The sequence below is a fragment of the Amblyomma mixtum genome, chromosome 5 (genome assembly GCF_055824585.1).
Source record: "Amblyomma mixtum isolate Tamu chromosome 5, ASM5582458v1, whole genome shotgun sequence".
Classification (NCBI taxonomy): domain Eukaryota; kingdom Metazoa; phylum Arthropoda; class Arachnida; order Ixodida; family Ixodidae; genus Amblyomma; species Amblyomma mixtum.
Genome location: NC_143016.1, coordinates 14,166,868 through 14,181,471, shown reverse-complemented (window position 1 = coordinate 14,181,471; position 14,604 = coordinate 14,166,868). Strand labels below are relative to the sequence as shown.

The 14,604-nt window shown below is 49.9% G+C and overlaps 1 protein-coding gene across 1 annotated transcript in view; it reads right to left on the bottom strand.

The window, feature by feature from the left end:
• Positions 1 to 814: 814 nt before the first annotated feature.
• Positions 815 to 14,604, bottom strand: part of LOC149341337 (P-selectin-like) — a 29,256-nt gene continuing 15,466 nt past the window's right edge. The window contains exons 5-11 of the mRNA XM_089541954.1: positions 8,031 to 8,198; positions 7,462 to 7,581; positions 5,915 to 6,331; positions 5,124 to 5,285; positions 3,839 to 3,976; positions 3,175 to 3,375; positions 815 to 1,090 (exon numbers count right to left, since the gene is read on the bottom strand). Of these exons, the coding sequence (XP_089398080.1) occupies positions 882 to 1,090; positions 3,175 to 3,375; positions 3,839 to 3,976; positions 5,124 to 5,285; positions 5,915 to 6,331; positions 7,462 to 7,581; positions 8,031 to 8,198 (1,415 nt within the window). The 3' untranslated portion in view covers positions 815 to 881. The remainder of the gene's footprint in view (positions 1,091 to 3,174; positions 3,376 to 3,838; positions 3,977 to 5,123; positions 5,286 to 5,914; positions 6,332 to 7,461; positions 7,582 to 8,030; positions 8,199 to 14,604) is intronic.

The window sequence follows — 14,604 nt, the reverse complement described above, 5'->3', positions numbered from 1 at the left end:
CTAAAGGCGAAGCCTAAGCGTCATTAATTAGCAGTTAATCAGTAATTAGTGTTTCATGACATTTGGCACAGTGCGGGAAATGGTTCTGTTTCATGATATTCCGAGGGTAGGGGTGAGAACAGAATTTGATACGGTGGGGCATAGGACCAGCACGAGGAGACAAGCGCGAAGTACGAGCAGACAGCAAGAACGCTGGAGAAGGTCTGGACCCAATGTACTGGACACCATATCACAATTACACCAGAGAGCTGGGCCACTTGATGGCTTTGAACTGCTAAAAGCTGACCGGAGAGAGTTCCCACAGTTAACGCTGCAGAACATCTCACGTATCACGTAAGGGGCCTTGATATATGTCGATGGATGTCCTTCACACGATGTAGCGTCGGCACAGATGGCCTGAAAAAGAAACTGAGCTAAGCTAGGATTCGGAGCACAAAAGTTTTGCTCGGAAGCCCGAAACATTACGGTTATCAAAGGGTGGAAAAAAAACAAAAACAATACGCGCGTTCTTGCTCCGCGGTTGCGGTGGTATTTTGAGTCGGCAAGTCGAAGCAGCTGTAAAGTACTACTCCCAATCAGCGTCAAATGAAACGCGAACAAAACACCTGAAACGCGAGCACAAAAAATCAAGCATATTAGAGGCTGGAGGTGAAATACAGGCGTGGCCTATCAACACTACGGAAGAGCGGTCTTTTCGGCTTCGATGGGAAAATCAACTCCTCATGTATTTTGCCCCCCTTGCAGTGCGTGTAGCGCGAAAGCGTGTGTCGCTTTCGATGCGGCTGCTTGCCGTGGCACAGACAGACAACGAAGGTTCGTCTTCTCTCGACTGCTCTTTATGCGCACGTGCGCGACGGACGGGTGGAGGGCGACGGCGTCGGTCACTGGAGTCGGGGCAGCAGCGGCGACGGGCGCAGGCGCGGCAGCGGAATGGCCGAGCCTGCGGCATTCCGACGTCGCAGTGGCGGGCTGTTCTCGGGCGTGGCCGGTGGCTCGCCGTCGTCCTCGCCTCCCCAGATGCCTTCCCCGATTCCGCCGCCTGCTCCATCTTCTCCTGCACCTCCGACACCTCCGGCTCCACCTCGAGGTCCTGCAGTACAGTTTGTGTGGAGTCAACATATTGCGAGTCTCGGTATGCAGGGTGTTTCACCTAAGACTTTACACAAATTTAAAAAATAGGGGTTTTGATTTAGAAGAGCGCTTTGTTCCGCGTAGCATTGTCAGCAGTGCAGTACATCAGAATAGAGCTAAGATGTGCTGACTAGCAAGCTGGTTAACTAATATTGAATAGCTAACTTTTTAACTATTACTCTTAGTCTCCGTAATTATTGAGAGCCGTGTAGTCAACCGTAAGTAACATCCATGTCAGTTTTTAGAATTTCGAAAACGCAGTTACCCTCGGCGCTGTGGCCCAACAAATTTTGGCTATTTCGACGCGTGCACTAGAGAGCTAGGTTGCTTTGCCTGCAAGCTTCTCGTAAAAGCATATATTCTGGCGCGATATAGCCGAAATCATTTCGGGGTCCTTTTAAAGCTTTGAAACGCAACTGTGATAACGGTGATACCCAAAGTATTGAAGTACTGTGCCCAAAGAGATCACTCGGGTGCTGTGTGGTAAATCCGGAGAGTCGATTCGTTAGAATGCTGCAGAGTCCATCCAGATGTGGACATCGTCAAGATCAGCATCTCTGGTGCCCTGGGGTTCCGAGATAAGAAGCTAAAATGACCGTATCCGCGGTAAAGAACAGTGAAAAAAAAAAAAAACAGTTTGAGGACTTGTGGCAGGGAAGCCCGTGAAGATTGTTCGATTCAGGCCCACTGTGGCCTTAATGCGTTGCAGAAAACTATATTTGAAAGGGTGGCTAATGCCCATAGGTGCGGAATTTGTCATTCTCTGCGTTCATAGATCATGGGAGTCCTCATACACCTCCTGGAGCACAGCGGTTAAGCGATGATGCACCACTGCCCTCCGATGGCAGGTGCTGCCACCATCGGAGCTTGTGCGACCTCTCGCGATCGCGTTCAGTCATTGACTGCAAGGTGCCACGGTGGGCAATTTAGTCACAATCCGGTGGGCAGGTTGGGATGACGCCGCAAGGTCACGTGACCCAGGTGGCCCACCTGCCACTTAGGCGGTCTATTTAAGTTGCTTCTCTGAGGACTTTTCATGGATTTTTCGCTCACAGTCAACGACGCTGTCGCCGACGCCAACAGTAGACGCAAACGAAGACGTCGTCTTTTTTGCGACACGGGCTCCTTAACGCTATAGCGCTAATAGAAAGTTACTGGGCCTAGTGGCCTCCGCCAGCACACCATTTTAAAGGTGTCTTCGACTGGTCGCTCCCACGATCCGGTTCGGATTTGGCAAAGTGAGAGCCGCTCCAGCTCCGAGCGCATAGCGAGATCGGTCAAGCCGAATGGTCAGCAAGCTTTCAGAGCGAAAGCGCAGGAAGCAGAAAAGGGACGTAACTTCCGTAATGGCGTACCCAACGTAATGATTCGTGTTTTTTTCGACATTTCGCCTCACAAAGCCACACAGCAGGGACGTTTTAAATGCGTCTAATACCTAAGCGCCTAAACTTGCTTGAACGGATGCGTAAAAACCGACGCGTTAGGCCTCGCCAGACCGGTCGTGGTGTGTCCTGGGCTACCCTGGCTTCGCATCCGTCTCCACGAAACGGCGGAAGTGGCTCTGTCACGTGAACACATCTCGGGGCCGCTCCGACTTTTTTCTGGGAGCGCCTCAGAGCGCTCTGAGCTGTAGGCGGGTGCTCTGAAAGAACCAGCCGAATGTAGTCAGAGCGCTTGATTTCGACCAGCCGAACGTGCGGCTGCATCTCAGAGCGCTCTAGAGCGATCTGAAATGACCAGTCGAAGACACCATAAGTTACCGCTTTTAACATCCATCTATCAATGGAGCTACAAATGAAGGAAGCCAACAGTCACCAAAACCAAGGAAAGCATAGGAGAATGTTCCTATCTTTTGTAAAAAAATTTGTGGTGTTAACGATGGGAAATTAATAGTGTAACTATTTTATGGCCGAAAGGTAATTGATTAATAATGAAATTCAAAAACCACGTTTCTTCTGGTGGGATCCGAACCCACGACCTCCGACCAGTGGAGGTACGTGGCGAACACGTGCTGCCTGTACTACACAACACACGTGCACTCACGCTGGCTGGGCTTGGGACATTCGTCGACACGTCCCGGCCGCAGGCAGCGGGGCATCGGGTAGTCCCAGTCCCCGAAGGGCTGGCACTGGAGCACCGCGGAGCCCACCAGCTGCCCGGGGGCGTCACACTCGAACACGGCCATGTCGAAGTTGGCGCGCATGCGCAGTCCGCGCGGAGGCACCAGCACGGGACACATGCGCTCTGCAAAGGGGAAGCAGGGGGGGGGGGGGGGGGGGGGGGGGCGTCGGAAAGTGCGCTCCGTGCTGTTGGTGTGATGAGACATCAAGATCATCCACACCACTCAATCGTGTCCGAAAAAAGAAGTCGCGGGTTTGGGCATGTAAGCCTTCTTAGCTGCAAGGGGAACACACCACTTTTGTCTTGGCTTCTCATTGGCGAATTCCTTGGGTTGAGGCGCCTGGGACAGACAATCAATCGCCAGCCGTTCATACGTATATCTCTTCACGTTCCGTGCCTCCTGTTGACTCTTTATTGAGGTTTTCGCGAGGGAAGGTTCGGTAGAAGAAGCTGCGGCTACTTCGTTAATTTCAGTCCGATAATATCATGAAGATGTCCGCGAATAATTCTGAAACTTCGGCGCACAATGAAATCTCAAGATGGAAAAATAAATGTCGCAATTTCAGTGCTCGCTCCACGCACTGACCTTTGACACGGATGTGGACGGTTCGTAACTCGGCCCAACCGCTGTGTGGATGTGACCGGCACTCGAAGGTTCCTTCGGTGCCCGCTTGGGGCGCCGTGAACCGCAGGTGGCTCGTAGACTGCCGGTAGCCGGGAGACTCTGCAAGCGCGCGTTTAAGGCAACTTGTAGGCAGCGTGCACGTTTGTGGATGCGTGTGCTGCACAACAGCGGCTGTCCAAGGCGCGGCTAAGCCCTTTTAGCTGGTTTCGTTGTTAGTGTTTATTTTTATCTGTTGTGATGTGCTCGCTAACAGCCATAGGCCTTTTACAATCGTGCACTCAGGGCAGCGAAAGAGAAACGAACGGCGAAAGTAATAAAAAAGAGTAACAAAAGAAATTCAAATTATACTATGTAATTTTGAAGGAATCCTTGAGGCACTCCGTGCGCCGACCTAAATTATATCCTCCCGAGTCTGTCGACTTGGTTACGTAAAGTTCATCAAAGGTTTTACGATGGCAACTCTGCCCCCCATATATATATTGCGAATGCAGTTGGATTTTTTTCTCCTGCACACATCCATGCTTTAGTTTTTTCCTCGTCGTCACCTTTGTGGATACACGCCTGCTATTCTTAACTACAGCATCCGCCCCATGTTGACCTATTTTTCGCTGAAATAGCCGCGCCTCACTCATACTGACAAAGCAAAAGGCCACATCGTTTCGAAAACAGTGAGCCCAAGTAATGAAAAAAATACCAACATAATGTGCTTATAAAGCAATAATAAGAGTAATTATTGCTGCTTCCATTGCGCATCAAAACTAACATCACATCTCCAAGAGCGTCCACAATAGTACTAAAGCTTTCAGGTAGCAACGATAAGTTTTAGTACACAGGGTAAATCGCTCGTCTAGATTGACCGAACTGTGTATTCCCCAGCTCCCAAAGCAAAGCTCCAAAAGGCAAAAAGCTCGCAAAAGTAAGAAAGCTTCCAAAGGCAAAAATTGAGGATGTAATCCTATGAGTTTAACTGTACATGCTTACGTTCCAGACTATCTTTAACCAAATGTTATCGCTAGATATCGCGTGTTCCGCCCGAAGCGCTCCCAGAAAGTGTTCGTATTGCAATCTGTAGGTAGGTTTACATTCGTTATTTACGACGCACATGCGAAGGAAAGGAAAAGTGAGAGAGGGCACGATAAAGACAGACAAAAAGAACAAAAGATAGAGCGCATTTTGCGTAAACCCCGGGCTCTGTAAAGAAATCGGCAGCGGAGCGCGGTTTCCACTGTATTCGGGTGCTGCGTACCCATGGCGGTGGCGTTGACTCCGCCCTCCAGACTCCACTGGGGCGGAAGTCCCGCGTCGTTGGTGGTGCACACCAGGTTGACCTCGGTGTAGGGTAGCACGTGCACCACTCCACCAGGGGCAACCGCGTGAGGGAAGTTGAGCGTCACCGACAGGGTGTGCGCTGCACAGAGACGACACCGACGCGTTTAAACCATGTAGGGCGTAAGTTTTCGCCCTACCCCTCACCCCCCCCCCCCCCCCACACACACACACACACAGACACAGGCGCGCGCAGACACAGGTACGGAAATAAATCAAATTCACTTTATTGACTACGGTGGTGGTTTCGGCTAGTTGGTGAAACACTGTATGAGAGGTGTATACACAGCGCATGAAAAACAAGACACTCGTCCAGTGCCCCTATTCTTGTGTGTTGTTCTTCCCGTGCGGTGCACCCATTACTGCTTGAAGTGAAAGCTTGGACTGCTGACACTCATCCGAAGGGTTATTAATGTCGCCGCTGGCAACACTACACCGCACTGTTTCGTAATGCGTTCCACGCACAAGTGATACGGCCATCTGTACATGATGCTTTTTGATGCGCGAAAAAAACGGATAAAGGTGACACGCTTGGCCACAGGACGGTGCAGGTCTGTCTTCTTTTCTCGCATCAGAAAGCATGAGGTCATACCAACTTGGCCATCTCCCTATGTTAAATCATCTATGCTGATCCCAGCCTTTGGATCCCATACGAGGCATACACCGTATAGCATATGTATACACAGCAGCTCCCGTTTGCTATATACTCACGAGCGCTGACGGCGCACACGGGCGGCTTGCCGCTCCAGCGGCCGTTGACGCAGACCTGCTGCGACTCCCCCACCAGCTTGAAGCTGCCCACGGGCGAGCAGTGAAAGCGCACCGACTCGCCGGGCGCCACGGCCTCGCCCTCCGTCACCCGGCGGTTGTCGGCGAACGCTTCGACCGCGGCCGGCAGCTCCGGCAGCACGCACGGAAACCGCGGCCCTTCGTGGCCGCCCTGCGCCGACGAGGGGCAGCCCTCGGCCACGAAGCACGTGGGCAGGTCCAGGTCCCAGCGGCGGAAATTCTGGCAGCGCACGCTCAGCGGGCCCAGCAGCAGCCCGCGGCTGCACGCGAACTCGGCGCGGATCGAGTTGGAGCGCATCAGCAGGTCACCGCTCAGCGGGGGGCGGGGGCATCGGTCACCTGCGGGGCAGTGGCAGAAGAGGACGTCACTGCATCAGCGTCGCATCGTATAAGCCACCCTTTTGATTCCACGCGAATAAACTCATTGGCAGTGGTTCGAGATAACGAAATCTCTCGGAACGTTACCACTGCGGGCCTCCGAAGACGTCGTGTATACGCGAGGCTCTGGCTCCTTCTTTCGGGTGAGGTGATCAGTCAGGCCCAAATTTTACTACGTTGAAGGGCGAAGCCTCGTTGTAAGAAAGCGAGGAGGAAAGAAGGAAACCATTGAGTCCAATGGAGAACAGAGGGAGAGAGGAGAGTAGCGCCACAGCGCAGACAGCGGTGCGGAGAGGTGCAGTCGTCAGTCAGAGCAACGCCCCCTAGGGGGTATCATATACGTGATGGGCTGGATCTCAACACCATCTCGCACGGTCTGAACTCATAAGAAGCGGTACACTAATGCTAACGCATACAACGCCGCGTGAATCGCATTGATCGTCTTTAATTTCTTTTTATTTTATTTTCATACAACAACCAATATGTTAAGCCAGTGACGCTTGACTGCTTACAAGACAGCCTCGTCAAATTTACAGCCGGCCAACTCTTTAGCTAGCGAGTCCGACGGCCGCTTTTTCTGCGCTCCTGCGCTTTGCGACGAAGCAAACTTGCGGGCGAAAGCTCAATATTAAGCACGGGCTTAGTGAGCCTGTGCTTAGATTTGATATTTTCGCAAGTTTGCTCCGTCATAAGCTGCTGGAGCACAGAAAACGCGGCCACCACGCACACTAGCTAAAGATTTGGCCGGCCGTACCACCTGAAAAGCACACCAGCCAAAGCGCAGCTGCTGCGCTAACGACGCAAACGTACTCAGTTCACACTATGTGAGTGTAGCGCTCAGGCCAAGCACCTTGGCCGTGGCGCTTTTTGGCCAAGCTGTTCTAGCGCCGTAAAATCAAATCGTAATCTTCATCAGGGTGTTTTGGTTCCTGAAGTTCCGTTCCGGGATCCGTTACCACGCGATTCGTGCACCCAGCGAGGAAGCTAAGCGCCTAAAACTGCCGCTAGGGCGCAGTGGCAGGTGGTGTGCTGCTAATTAACTCGAGAGCGGAACGCACTAAGTTAGAACGCGCCAATGCTGGCGCACCAACCTCGTGCTTCGAGGGAAAGCATCACGTGTTCGTCACCATCGGAGCAGATGAACAGACCCCGGCTGCCGTCCACGGGGTCCATGCGGATCGTAGACGTCGGCCCCGCCAGGAAGGTGCCCTCTGCGGAAGATGAGGGCGCAAAAGGCCACGATCACGATGTCGTCTCGACAGGCCACTAGAGATAGCAACTGTGAGCCCGAGCACCAACGCCCGCACGCAAACACTCGAGCGCCAAAACAGCAAGAGATGAAGACAGACGGGAAGGTTAATCAGGAGAGGGTTCCGGTCGCCTACTTAGACCTGTTTTGTGAAGTCCCATCATGCCCCGCAAAGGGTGATGAAGAGGGGAAATACGGGGATGAAGTAAGGTTTAATGACGTCACTTGGGGGGGGGGGGGGGGTCACGCGGGCGAAAATGCACACGCAACCAGAGGAACGCGCAAAATGTGATGAGGACTGGCTGGAGATCACAGATTACAGAGTTATTCCTGGACCACAGGTTAAAACCTTAAGCAGCTGCTATGGCGACAGCACGCGGGAAGGGGGTGTAAGGAGGAGAGAAGTATAACCCTTGACGAAGACGTCCAGGTTGGCGTCCCACTGCCAGGTGGGCGTTCCGCCGCCTCCGCCCATGGTCCGGCGGCAGGTGATCTCGACGGGTGCGTCGGGAGGCACCACGTACAGACCGCCGGGGCCCAGGACGTAGTCTGCCTTCACGGAGGCCATCAGGCGCCGCTCTGCAGACACAAACACACACACGCACAACACGTTTCACTGCATCCGCGAGAGGAAGTGCGCATCAGAGGTTGTGCAACCCTATCCATTAACTCCCAGCATTACGGAGTGTGAGAAATGGCACAAAGCGCATTGTACTTTGTTAGAAACCTGTGGTCGCTGCGTTATGCGTAATCATTTGCGACGTGTATCTATAGCCGCTGACAAAGAGGTATTTTTTACCATTTTGGACGAGGGCACATTTTCAAAGGTGTCCGAACCTCACTTATGTCTCGATAACCCTGACATGACAGCTCAAGCCCTTACACGTGACCTAAACATGGAGCGCCTGGAATCTGCGACAGGCTACACAAAGGGGCTCAAGTTGGAAATGAGCTGTATTTGCAGGTTTTTTGGCTTCAGATTCCGTTTATTGATGATAATCTGCCACTGAATAAATGCACAATATTTGCCTAAAATAATCAGGCCGCATGGTTTGCTTCTCATTCGTATACCAGAGCCCTAACGGATTCCCTGAAGATCAAAAAGCTCTTTGCAAATGAGAACAGGGGTTCTGCTTACCATACAGAGATTTAGAGTTGAGGGCTGGCGTGATAGCTTCAATATACGACTGAGAAGCAAACCGTGCAGCCTGGTTACTTTTGACAAAGACTGCACATTAAGCACGGCCCTCGTGCGCAGCCTAGGCATGCCGCGTTTGAGGACGGAAACAGTAGCAAAGATAAGGGATACAGGTACATCAATAAATGTTTTCAACTTTTGTGAACTAGGGAAGAGCAGAATTTCAGGTTAGTGGGTAGAGTATCGCATAAAGTAGTGTGGACAAAACAAAAAGAAATAAAAATAATATTGCCCAGGTAGAGCATTACGAAAGCAACTTCGAGGTGAAGTCAAAAGATAGCTTGACAAAATACTTTTTCGTATCGTCATTCGATTTCAGCAATATATAAAAGGTGCCACGAAAAAGTTCTTATTAAAAAAAAGCATCAGTTTAATGCAGTGCGCATAAAACTAAAATGTCGTTGGTTATAGCGCAGTACGAGCAGACTTACGCTTTATTTCCTGATCATCTGACTAATTAAACATTAAATTATTGCCATTAAAGCCACCAAAAATACCGAATGCTTTCATCTATAGTGTTGTAGGATGTCGAAAGAGACCGCGAGTGCTTCAATTTTACTAAATGAAGGAATCCCTTGTATTACAGCAGACGGATGCAGTAGCCGTTGCTACTGTGATGCATCCTTCAAAAGATCACATAAAAGCACGCGTCTTTGCATGTGACCTAAACCTGGGACGCCAGTGCCGTCAGTTTAGGCCAAGCAAAAGGGCTGAATTTGAAATTCAGCGCCAACTTTGTCAGGAAATGCGGAATTCCCAAATCGGCTGGACGCCAAAACGAGCAGCCCCTATAACGCAAGTATTCCGTGGAAACGACTGTGCTCCATACATGAAATGTTGGTCGGAGATGATGGCTTCCGATGGAATACTGGTCGGAGGTGTTGTTTTTCATTTACATGTTTCATTTGCTGAGACTTGCAAGACTGCACCGACCTGTCCCACAAGTTGGTTGAGACTAGCATTCCCGAGATCATTACCCAAGGTCTCTGTCGAACCAAGTGTGTTTAGTAAACAAAAGCTGCCTGCCTCTGTGTGCCCGTCTGCGTACAAGTCTTTAATACTTGCCATCTTTATAGGATATGTTGGCTTTGGCTTTTCATTAGTCAACAGTGAGACAAGCGTGTCAATTTCATAAGTGAAACCGAAACAATGCCGAAAGAAACCCGTCTGGACGAGCGCAATTACGCAATTACAGACCGCACAAGTGCTTCCTGTTTTGCGCATCCCATGCGCAATTTAATTGCTTATAGATTACGCGAGGATGTCGTGACAGATGTGGGATTTGTTTGTCGATGCGGTGCACGACGGAAAGCACGTAATCGAGTGGGACGTAGTATCTTTGCCGAGGCAACGCTTCCGTTGCTAGCACATATTTTGCCATAGATCTCCGATGCCACCCAACCTGGCTACCCACCGTGCAACTTTTCACAAAAATAAATCTGTACTTAAAAGTGTGTTTACTGCCATGCCCTGGCGTACTGTATTTGTCGGTGAATGACGGGAGCAACGACAAGCAATATGTGTACTCCAGCAAGTATAATGTTCATGGCTTGTCTCTTCTCGTTTCGCTTTAGGGGTACAAGTGGCTACACTCGATTTTCGTTTTAACGAAATAATGGATATAACGAAATAATGATGATTCCGCTTGGGAGCTCGGTCAACACGCGCTTTAACGAAATTCCGACTATAACGAAGTAATCGACGGGCCTCTTTAACTTCGTTATAACGAAGTTCAACTGTATTTACCGCCATTAGAGGGACGCTTAGGGGAACTCCATTCAATTAGTGCTCTCCGTAGAAATTTATTCTCTGGCTCCTTCTGGGTATGTAAACGATTGCCCGACAGAAACTAAAAAAAATAAAGGGCTGAGAAAACTGAATCTGAAAATTTTACCGTCACTGGACAGAAACTGGTTTTGACGACACCTTTTACGACACGTTTATTTCGTTTTCTTTTCTTTTCTAGCTTTTAATGCCTCTGTTATTTTATAAAACTGGTCTCTTTTTGCTTTGAATTCCCTAGACTATAGCGAGGCCAACATAAATTTGCTCTCAGTGTCCCTTTAAGATTTTGTGGACGTTCATCGCCGTTTTTCTTTTATAAAAATACTCCGCGCTGTCCGGCAGGAGTGTTACATTGACGGGCCTATAGGCCTCCGGCACATTTTGATTGTAATTATCCCTCATTTACTTAACTGCCATTTAATTCCTTGAGTAGGGTAGCGATACTTAGTGCGCATGTGCCTCTATACCTCCGGAACAGTGACGCAACATGAGCGTCTGATGTGTGCTGCGATAGCTATAAGCAGACTGGTTAATGGAAATAAGTAGCTCATCGAACTGACGAAAACATTCAGCGGGAACCTCTGTTTTACTTGAGAGTACGTCACTGTGAGCATTCAGGTCCTGGTTGTATATTTTTCTCTCCGTTATCCTTTCCAGCTTATCATTTCCCCCATGTGGTTCGTCTCTCCGTGTTCTCCCCTGTTCCGTATGAAGACCAGAAACGGTTGGTCGAACGGGCATGCCGGGTTGAGCGGGCAACTGGATTCCTAGACGGAAGACCCACTCGCTGAGGACCGCAACACGTTATAGATAATATAAAGCTATTCTCTTCCTCCTGATCTCCTGTCACTTTAAATTCCGCCGGCCGCTGATGTGCTTTAGGTAATAGCAGTTTCTCCGACAGGCACGCGTCTTTTCGTTTGGTTTTGTTTTATTTTTGTAATAAAGAACAACCAGAACAAAGTTTCAGGCACTCGACATAAGAGAAGCCGCGACTAATCCTATGCGGTCGTCCGTTAAACTGTCCGTTGAAACCTTTTCGATACTGCCGCTTAGGCAGTCGCGAGCCCATAGCGGACGAGAACATGAAACTATAGAACTCTGCGTTATCTTAAATCACCAAGGTCGCAGAGGTAGGATGAAGATAAGGCGGAAAGCGGGGACAACGGTGGGAACAGCGATAAGAGCGCCCGCACGAACCGAAGCAATTGAGAGGGTGAAGTTTATGGCGAGGAGCTTGTACCGACATCCTGGAAACAAGAGGCCCGTCCAGCATTTGAAACTCGGCGATAAAACAAGCACGACGAAGTATCCTGGACCACAGCGTCTCTCCTTCCACAACGCAGTGAAACTCTTCTGCAGCCGGCGCGCACGCTTCGAGTCGGAAATGTTTGCGGTCCTGTTGCTCCTGCAATTCGTCGCATGTTCGGTTGACTCCTCTTCGCTAAGGACATCACCACTGAACTTGCGGGTGGCTGTGCTCGAATACACGAACAGGACAGATCCTCGGGGGAGCCTGCGGAATGCCATAGCCAAGGGCAGCCTCGTTCCATGGGACAACCACGACTCGAGTGCCTCAATGCCAGGGCACCGCTTGCAGTGTACGTGGACAGCGCCGGCAAGGAACCATTCCTGCTGGACCCCGCATACTTCGGAGGGCTCGTCACCAGCACCGGGCTGGTCGACCTGCAGACCAGGTGGTGCTTCGAAGACCGAAGGGGCAAGCTGAACAACGCTTCCTTGGGTTGTTACACCGACCTGCGAGGGAACTTCGTCCTTATTCCACTAGGCGGCAGAGTGCGCGGTCCCGTGTTTGTGCGTTCATGTAGCAGACCGGTGATATTGGGTTCCACATCCATTATCCTGGATCCCCAGGACCGGCGCAGGGCAATTGCTGGGTGCCCCTGGCGCAATTATACCGTGAGAACGACGGTGTATGCGATATGCATGTCGGAATTGACGCCTTCCACGTGCACCGACGACCTGCAGTGGTACCCGAGAAAATGTGCCCACTTTACCAACAGCCGCCCCCGCTACTTACGCCAGCCGTTTATGCCTTCGTTTCCAAAGGTAAATTCTGAGACCGAGCAGCAAAAAAGCATGAGGATGTGGAAAGCCGGGCTGAAGATCGGATTGGCGTCACTGGGCGCGGTAGGCGCATGCGGGGCTCTTGTGGCTTCCATACGCTCTCGCTGTGGAAATAAGTGCCGCAAATAAAGACAGATTGATTGCTCCTATACCAGTGGAAAGGTGTGTTGGTGTTTGTGGTGCTCCGCGATTTCGGGGCAGCTTTTCAAAAGTCGACACCTCTCACGCATATTGAAACGAAACTATGCCGTGAGAAACAGGGAGGTTATATACCAGAACATTTAGAATAGAGGCGGCGATTGTACGTCATCGTCTACTATCTTCGTCTGCAAGATAAAAATATATCTTTGCTTCGCGTTTTATTTCACATTATTTCCGTGCTTGCATAAATTTATGAAAAAAAAAATAACCCAACGAAGCGGTGCGCCATACCTTTTGGAAATGTTTTGGAAATGTATTTGGAAATGTTTTCATTGGTGTCATTATCATCATCAGCCTGACTACGCTCACTGCAGGATAAAGGCCTCTCCCATGTCTCTCCAATTAACCCTGCCATTTGCCAGCTGCGGCCACCGTATCCCCGCAAACTTCTTAATCTCATCTGTCCACCTAACTTTCTGTCGCCCCCTGCTACGCTTGCCTTCTCTTGGAATCCACTCCGTTACCCTTAGGGACCAGCGGTTATCTTGCCTTCGCATTACATGCCCCGCCCAAGCCACTTCTTCTTCTTGGTTTCGACTAGGATGTCATTAATCGGCGTTTGTTCCCTGACCCACTCCGCCCGCTTCCGGTCTGTTAACGTTACACCTATCATTTTCCTTTTTATAGCTCGCTGCGTTGTCCTTAACTTAAGCTGAGCCCTCTTTGTTAGCCTCCACGTTTCTGCCCCGTAGGTGAGTACCGGTAAGATACAGCTGTTGTATACTTTTCTCTTGAGGGATGTTGGTAAACTGCCATTCATGACCTGAGAGAACCTGCCATATGCGCTCCTCCCCATTCTTATTTTTCTAGTTATCTCCCTCTCATGATCCGGATCAGCGGTCATTACCTGTCCTAAGTCGACATGTTCCCTTCCTGCTTCCAGCTCCTCGCTACCAAACGCAACCTGCTGTTCCCTTCCGAGGCTGTTGTGCATTGATTTGGTTTTCTGCATATTAATTTTTAGAACCCACCGTTCTGCTCTGCCTAAGTCATCGATCATGCTTTACAGTTCCTCCCCTGAGTGACTTAGCAAGACGATGTCATCAGTCAATCGCAGATTACTTAGGTATTCTCTGTTAACTCTTATCCCCAACTTTTCTAGTCCAGGCCTGCATACCTTCTGTAAACAGGCGATGAATAGCATTGACGGTATCGTGACTCCCCGCCATTGGTGTCATCCATTCAATAACTCTAAAAGGTAATCAAGGGATCAAGGTATTCCTTTTTGTCAGAAATATTTCAGCAAAATATTATAATCTGTGCATAAAAAGGCGGGTGATTTTTGTCAAACACATCCGAGGCGGTCGAACGTGACACTTTAGATGTTTGAAAACTAAAATCAGGAGCTGACTTTCCCTCTGAAAAATGGCAAGAAGTTCATTAATATAATATGATAAGGTGCGATGAGATACCAACTCACGTTTCTGAGGGAAATGAAATTATTGAATGGCAGATTGGAAAGTTACTGGTTGGCAGAGGAACCTGACGCAAGCTGCCACTCATACCGTCAAAATTTTTCATTTAACCCCAGCCACCTCCGGTACAGCTAAAAACCATTTTAACTAAGTAATTGATTACCTGATTAGTTGAGTTAATTCGCACAGAATGATCTCATTCGGTTTTGAAAGAAAAAACATTGTGCCTACATAATACACGATTCATTCGCCCACTTCGTCAAACAAAGTTAAATAAAGCAGTCTTCGCGACCGTCTT